The 8,221-nt window shown below is 35.1% G+C and overlaps 1 protein-coding gene across 1 annotated transcript in view; it reads right to left on the bottom strand.

Moving 5' to 3' along the window:
* The window catches only part of LOC107727072 (tetratricopeptide repeat protein 14-like), a 12,015-nt gene that overhangs the window by 1,719 nt on the left and 2,075 nt on the right, over positions 1 to 8,221 (bottom strand). The window contains exons 4-11 of the mRNA XM_016536836.1: positions 6,560 to 6,644; positions 6,337 to 6,466; positions 6,102 to 6,257; positions 5,942 to 6,013; positions 4,952 to 5,071; positions 4,721 to 4,843; positions 3,931 to 4,048; positions 2,552 to 2,658 (exon numbers count right to left, since the gene is read on the bottom strand). Coding sequence (XP_016392322.1) covers positions 2,552 to 2,658; positions 3,931 to 4,048; positions 4,721 to 4,843; positions 4,952 to 5,071; positions 5,942 to 6,013; positions 6,102 to 6,257; positions 6,337 to 6,466; positions 6,560 to 6,644 — 911 coding nt within the window. The remainder of the gene's footprint in view (positions 1 to 2,551; positions 2,659 to 3,930; positions 4,049 to 4,720; positions 4,844 to 4,951; positions 5,072 to 5,941; positions 6,014 to 6,101; positions 6,258 to 6,336; positions 6,467 to 6,559; positions 6,645 to 8,221) is intronic.

Raw genomic sequence — 8,221 nt, forward strand, 5'->3', positions numbered from 1 at the left:
GTATTAAGTAAAGATCATGTTCCGTGAAGATATTTTGTAAATTTCTTACCATATATATATATATGTGGTTTTTTTTTAATGAAACTTACCCATATTCAAGTGTTGATAAAAAAATAACGCACTAAGCTAGAATTTCTATCTTTTTTTTTTTTTGCTAAAAAGTATTCTCTGTTCTTGCAATGCATGCTCAGATTTATACAACAATATATTCTGGGGGCCATGGAAATTTTGTGAAAATTATCAAAAATGCTGGCGGTGACTGGCAACTTTTTTTTTTTTTTTTAAACGCTGACTGGAAAAGAGTAAATAAAAATGTTAATATCTTTAGATTTTGAAGATATTCAATATATGTATCTCAATAGTTATTTATGTTAATAGTTATGCATAAGTGATGCACCAAAGTGTATTTTTTTTTAAAACCCAAAATAACGTTTCACTAAATTTGGGTGATTACACTCTTTATGCTATTCAGAGTGCTGTATTCTCAGTCGATAAATTAAACAATTTGCATTAAATTAGCCAAAGAGCCTCTCAATATTTCAGCCGAACAAATTTTCACATTACTACTCTAGCATCATTTTTTTTTTTTTTGTCTAAGCAAAGTGCAGAGAAGCAGTTTCAATTAATGATTTCAGCTCTCCAAACCTATTTCGTCTGAAAGCGAAAGTATTATTTTGCCGCTTCAGCTGAATATTTTTGGTTGCAGAAATTTTAGTGCATTACTAACATATGGACTCCATGAACACTGTGACAAACAAGTTGTTAAATCAGAGCTCTGATACATCAAATCAACAGAGCTGATTCACATAAACCAATCAAACGTAGAGTACAACTCAAATAGCACTACAAGAATGGATTGTGAAACTAATGTCTCAATCTTTAAGAAACATAACGGCCAATAATAGAGCAAATAAAGTGCATCATGGTATTTACAATATTGCTTAAAGGGATAGTTCACCCAAAAATGAATTTGTCATTATTTACTCACCCTGAAGTTGTTCCAAACCAAACAGTTGACTGTAGTCATTGACTTCTATAGTATGGAAAAAAATACTATTTAAGTCAATGGCTGCCGTCGACTTCTAAATATCTTCTTTTGTGACCAGCAAATGAAACGGGTTTGAAACAAGAGAGTACATTTTCATTTTTGGGGGATCCACTAAAAAGTATTCTCTGTTCTTGCAATGCATGCTCAGATTTATACAACAATATATTCTGGGGGCCATGGAAATTTTGTGAAAATTATCAAAAATGCTGGCGGTGACTGGCAACTTTTTTTTTTTTTTTTAAACGCTGACTGGAAAAGAGTAAATAAAAATGTTAATATCTTTAGATTTTGAAGATATTCAATATATGTATCTCAATAGTTATTTATGTTAATAGTTATGCATAAGTGATGCACCAAAGTGTATTTTTTTTTAAAACCCAAAATAACGTTTCACTAAATTTGGGTGATTACACTCTTTATGCTATTCAGAGTGCTGTATTCTCAGTCGATAAATTAAACAATTTGCATTAAATTAGCCAAAGAGCCTCTCAATATTTCAGCCGAACAAATTTTCACATTACTACTCTAGCATCATTTTTTTTTTTTTTGTCTAAGCAAAGTGCAGAGAAGCAGTTTCAATTAATGATTTCAGCTCTCCAAACCTATTTCGTCTGAAAGCGAAAGTATTATTTTGCCGCTTCAGCTGAATATTTTTGGTTGCAGAAATTTTAGTGCATTACTAACATATGGACTCCATGAACACTGTGACAAACAAGTTGTTAAATCAGAGCTCTGATACATCAAATCAACAGAGCTGATTCACATAAACCAATCAAACGTAGAGTACAACTCAAATAGCACTACAAGAATGGATTGTGAAACTAATGTCTCAATCTTTAAGAAACATAACGGCCAATAATAGAGCAAATAAAGTGCATCATGGTATTTACAATATTGCTTAAAGGGATAGTTCACCCAAAAATGAATTTGTCATTATTTACTCACCCTGAAGTTGTTCCAAACCAAACAGTTGACTGTAGTCATTGACTTCTATAGTATGGAAAAAAATACTATTTAAGTCAATGGCTGCCGTCGACTTCTAAATATCTTCTTTTGTGACCAGCAAATGAAACGGGTTTGAAACAAGAGAGTACATTTTCATTTTTGGGGGATCCATCCCTTTAACATCATGTCACCAGAATAATCATGGCGAATACATTGTGAGTATTCAATATATTGCCCAGCCCGATCTTAAATGTTGGATTGTTTAATGTGTGTATGGAAATGCTCAAGCTCTTTTAAATAAGATGTATTCTGACAGGCTGTCAATCTTTTTATTGTTCATCAGCTGAAAAAAAGCATTCTTAAAGTGATTCCTACAATATCGTTCCTCTTCATACTTATAGTTTTAATGCTTGGTGTGAACAGGCCTTTACTACCTGATTTCTGTAAATGAATGAACTGTGTACAGAACAACTGTATTTAGCTGCAGTGGGTATGGGACCAAATATGTGCTTAACAGGAATACAAACATGTGAATAAATCTGGTGCGGTTGACGTTACCTTCTCTCTTCTTTTAGGATCTTACGCAATTTCTCTGCACTTGTCTCCACAGTCTTAGTTTGTTCCTGCTCTTTGGCAGCTTCCTGTTCTTTCAGTTTAAGCGATTTCTTTAAAGCAGTTCATTGACAGGGTAAAATTGGAATAATTTTCAGGAAATTAATCAAGCATGCATGCGTGCAGGCATCCAGCATGAGCAATTTCGCACAAGTGCCATTTTCACACCCCAGGCATCAGGATGTTAAGCAATGACAAAATGCGAGAAAACATTTTATATTTAGCAATGATCGTGAGATGCAATTACCGTCGTACCAGGAACAGAATACAAACCAAAGGTGGAGGGGTTTTATTTCCACATGGGGCATTTATGTCAACCCAGTGCAATGAGGGTTAAAGGTCCCATCAGTCAGGTTTCACAGGTCCAAGATCAGATAGACACATAAATAACAAAAATACTTCATCAGTACTCCAATAATTGTCAGTTAAAAACAACTTTTTGAGAATTAAAAACTGCAGACTTGATTTATGAACAGTGTATCAGTGCACCAAAAATGAAACGCTGCTGAATATTTACTCACCTTCAGGCCATCCAAGATTAGGATGAGTTTGTTTCTTCATCAGGTTTGTAGAAATGTAGCACTGCATCAGTGTCTCAGCAATGGATGCTCTGCAGTGAATGGGTGCCGTCAGAATGAGAGTCCAAACAGCTGATAAAAACATCACAATAATCCACACCACTCCAGTCCATCAGTCAATGTCTTGTGAAGTGAAAAGCTGCGTGTTTGTAAGAAAAAAATCCATCAAGACGTTTTAACTAAAATACGAGTCCATGATAACACTTCCTCCAGTGATAAAGTCCATCTCCTTTTGTCTCTTACATCAAAATCCACCCACATATTTGTTTAGAGCTGTTTTGGCTTGTAAACGCTGCTTGATCTGCGCAGATTTCTCTCCTGATTCAGACCAGATTACTTTTTCATTGGAGAAAGCAATATTATGGTTAGAGGACTTGATTCCTACAAACACACAGCTTTTCATTTCACATGATGTTAACTGATGGACTGGAGTGGTGTGGATTACTTGTGGATTATTGTGATGTTTTAATCAGCTGTTTGGACTCTCATTCTGACGGCACCCATTCACTGCAGAGCATCCGTTGCTGAGACACTGATGCAATGCTACATTTCTCCAAACCTGACTAAGAAAACTCATCTTGGACAGCTTGAGGGTGAGTAAGGTCTCAGCAAATTTTCATTTTGGGGTGAACCGTTTCTTTAAAACATGACATATCTGTGTACCGAAACACTGGAAGCTACTATTCTGACTAAATTTGCAGTAGCGGCCAACCATGTATTCATGACAGGCAGGTTTATCCAGCTCACCTGGATACGTAACTGAAGTTTCGTCAGAGCTTCTGCAGCCTCTTGAAACGTGTCATCTAACACAGTGGCTCTTTTGTAGAGACCCTCAGCGGTCACCAACTTTTCTTCCTCTTCAAGTCTAAGCAGAAAAAAAATCAGAGAACCATCAAAACTCATTTGGAAGAGTTAAAGGCATACCAAATTATTATAAAATGGACATCCAGCAGTAAAAAAACACAAAGGTATTGTAAAACAGCCTATACACCTCTGCACAACAGCTGAATTTGACATTAATGCATAAATGAGTCTATCTACAATGTCTATATTGATATTCTTGAAGGTTCATGCATTACACAGGTGTTGCTGTTGTTAGGATATTGCCAAGTGGCTGGTATGGTGTTTTGGTAGCTGCTAAATGCATTAATATTGGATATTTATAGGTGATTTCTAGGGTGCTTTGGGCAATTGCCCAAGTCAAATGAGCCCAAGTTTCTATGATATGCTGGGCTCTATAGCTGCACTTACATTGTAAGGTTTAATATATAACAAAATGGAATGAGCGAGCATCTCCGGCTCTGGATTACACAGTAGCCCCTCACTGCAGAACACAAGATCCAGGGGGCGTGGTTGGATCCACATCTAGGGGGTGGAGATGGGTAGGTGTAAATGCAGCTTAAATCGTGGTAAAAACACTGTAACGCATAACTTCGTGTGGCCTTTTTGTGGACTCTCTATTTTTTGGCACATGTAAGCATTAAACTAATTTCCACCGGAGAACTAGAAGTAGCAACACTATTTCTCGATGACATACTGTCCTCCTCTTTCCACCAGTGTCTGGCAGAGGTATTTCTTAGCATTCCTGTGTGTGGGGCAGTTCTCCAAAGCCAGTTCAAAGTCATCGATAGCTTTCATCAAGCTTCCTTTGGTTGCATATCTACAAAAAAATAAAAACAGCTTCAGTAATTATGTAACAAGGCAGAACAATAAACGTGCAAATATTACTCTATAACATGATGATGAACATGATTTTATCATGACTCACAGAGCTCCACGTGCCACAAGAGCCTCCACGTTGTTTGTGTCGATCTCTAAAGCCTTCTTGTACTCATTCATTGCTTCTACATGACGACCCGATTTGAAATGGTCAACACCACCTTTAACACTGTAATGATATGAAGAAATGATACGGTCACTGCTAGTTTAGCAGTGTTGGGGCAAGTAACGTGAGTTACGTAATCAGGTTACGCTCTTCAAGTAATGCATTACTTTTAAATTTACAATTAAATATCGGAGTTACTTTTTCAAATATGTAACGCCAGTTACTTTGTTTTCCCATTTATTGACTGACTTCTCTCCTGTCCCCATGTTGAGAGAAATTGGGAGCAAGTGCAGAGGCAGAGGCACTTCCTTCGGCCGGAGCCTGATTTCATTTTTTGATGTGAAAGGGGTTTTTGTTATAAAAAAAACAAATACGCAAGCTCAGCCCAGGTGACAAAAGTTATGTAATGCATTACTTTCCATTAAGTAATCAGTAAGTAAATCGTTACTTTATGGAGTAACACAACATTGTAATGCAATACTTTTAAAAGTAACGTTCCCCAACACTGTAGCTTACAATAGCGCTAGTTTATGACAGTTTATATTGAACTTTATTATATATTTAGCAGAATATTTATTAAATGGGTCAATAACAAATTAGAGCATCTGCAAAAAAGAAAAGGAACTATCTTTTAAAAATGTGAAGAAATGTAGTCATTTGTATTCATGTTGGTTTCATATTGTTTTATAGCATTTTCAAGAAACATTTAATTTGAATAACTCTAAAAATGGCACGGCGTAACCATCAAGTAAAATGTAATACATCTTCCTTATAGCTTAAAATGAGTGCACACATCTTAATCGTTCAAATTATTACGGACTTTATGCAATTCAGAAATGAATGACATTAAAAACATTTGAATGCATTTTTAAATAAAACAATTGAAAATTGTGTTGATTTATTGGAGTAACAGGAAAAGTCAGGTAAACAAACCATTTCAAGGCCCAGGACACAGACTGTTTCTTCCGAATAGCTGTAGCAAAATCATCTTCTTTGAAGCGTTTACTGTGTATACACACAAAAAAATCAGTTTATCTGAAAAAAAAACACTATGAAAACCATGAATGGCATAAAAGCCACAGACAGCGTGTACCTCTGCAAGCCCCTCATGAGTGAAGGTGTTTGTGTGTCACTTATTCCCAGCTTCCCCAGGAGGAAGTGCACATTTAAAGGGTTGGACAAACCAAGAGAGCTCTCCAAAAGCTTCTCATACGTCTGGCTGCTGTCTGCGGCCACCTTTTCACCCCGGCTGGAAGAGCGGAGGAAACCATCAACAACAGGACGTCCGAGACAAACGGGTCAATATTCATTTTCTTGTCTGTACGTACGTATAATGAAGAGGAAGATCTTCTTTGCTTATGACTCCCAGCTTAACTTTATCCAAGTGAGGAGCCAGTGAGGATGAATACAGTGATAAGGTCAGCTTCTCGTGGTAGCGGTCAATGCCCTTCACCCCAGCTGTGCCATAAAATATCACTTTATCAAATCTAATCATTTTAGTATTAATATATAGACATTCATTTTTAAAAGAGCTAAAAAAAAGTATCATACCTCGAATCAAATCCCCAATTTGGTAATAAAACAGAGGATCATCGTGATTTCCAGCGGAAGGAACGTATCGTAATGGACAGAGGGCCTTTTAATAGACAACAGTTATTTTTAGCATCACGTTTGACTGACAAGCTGCAACTGAATGATAAGCATTTTAAAAATCGAGTTTAACATTTCTTTAAGAACTCTAAGTAGTTATCATATGGTTTTGAAAAAACTTTAACACCATTTTCAACAAGTTTCAATTGAATGGCTCGTGTAAAAAGTATGACATTTTCCTTATTCCTTCATCTCAATCATTATTTTCAAAAAAATACAAAAATAAAAATATACTTCTCAAGGTATTTTTTAGAATATCATAAACTACTGATGAACGAACAAATAAAATAAAAACAATAAAATAATTAGTACATAGGTCAAAGATGAAAGGGGTTTTCAAGCAACAAAACAATAAGAGTTAAATACAGCTTTATATTTTTCTGTGCATTAGAACGTGTCCTTTTTTTTTTCCCTTAGAAAGAAATAATAACCGTCATACATTTTACAGTGATTTACGTAAGAATTTTATTAAGTGTAACAATAGTTACACAATAACAATAAATAATATTTATAATATAACAGTAAATCTTTTCAGGCATATTTAGATCAAGAACCATTAGATGACATTAAACGACTATTTGAGGATCACAGTTCAGTTCTTAATCATTTAAAATAAAACAATTTAGCATGATCCCTTATTCTTTTATATATTTTAGCAAGTACAGGTCAAAATAACCATCTGTTACGCTGGATGAACATTATTTCACCTACATTTTATTTTCATAAAAATTATTCAAAGGCACTTTACTTGCATTTAATATGCTTTCTGTTTATATAAAATCACTTTCGTAAATTTAATTTGATGCAGTCAACAAAATGGGACGTCTCGTCTTTGACCCATACACATATTATATACATATATATATATGGGTCAAAGACGAAAAAGGGTTTAAGCATAAAAACAATAAGTGTAATACTGCTTTAAATTGATGTTGTTTTTCTCCCAAAAAAAATTTAAAAGTTCTGTTTAATTTAATTGCAATTTTGTTTTTGTTTTTCAGAGCAAAAAATAAATATCATACATTTTCCCCTGATTTACAGAAGACTAAAATGTGTAACAATCTTGTCAGGCATATTTACAACAAAAATCTATTTATGACATTAAAAGACTAATTAGTTTCACACCAAATACTAATTAAAAATGTCACTATCCTAGGTTTTGCCCATTTGTCAGTAAGAATTTTTACTAATTTAAAACACAATAAAATTTAATATGATCCCTTATTCTTTTATATATTTTAATAGGGCCTTTCGCACCGCTTTAGTTCCAGAACTAAATGTACAGTACTAAAGTACTGGGACGACTTTGCGCGAACTATTTCCCAGTACCATTTAAAGGGTTGCATTCGCACCGAGAGTGTGTACTAGGAAGTGACGTAAGCCGGTCGTCATTTGTGCGCGGCGTTCAACAACAGAAACAAAGAAAAACAACATTAACAACAGGAGGATGGAAGACGCTGTGATCGGAGCTGTGTTTTTGTTGTGTCTCGCAGGTTTCACAATAATGGACATGGAAAGTCGACGTATACGTAAAGCGATTGAAAGAACGGAAAGGAGGACTAA

Source organism: Sinocyclocheilus rhinocerous, unplaced genomic scaffold (genome assembly GCF_001515625.1).
Source record: "Sinocyclocheilus rhinocerous isolate Xijiao unplaced genomic scaffold, SAMN03320098_v1.1 scaffold1960, whole genome shotgun sequence".
Classification (NCBI taxonomy): Eukaryota; Metazoa; Chordata; class Actinopteri; order Cypriniformes; family Cyprinidae; genus Sinocyclocheilus; species Sinocyclocheilus rhinocerous.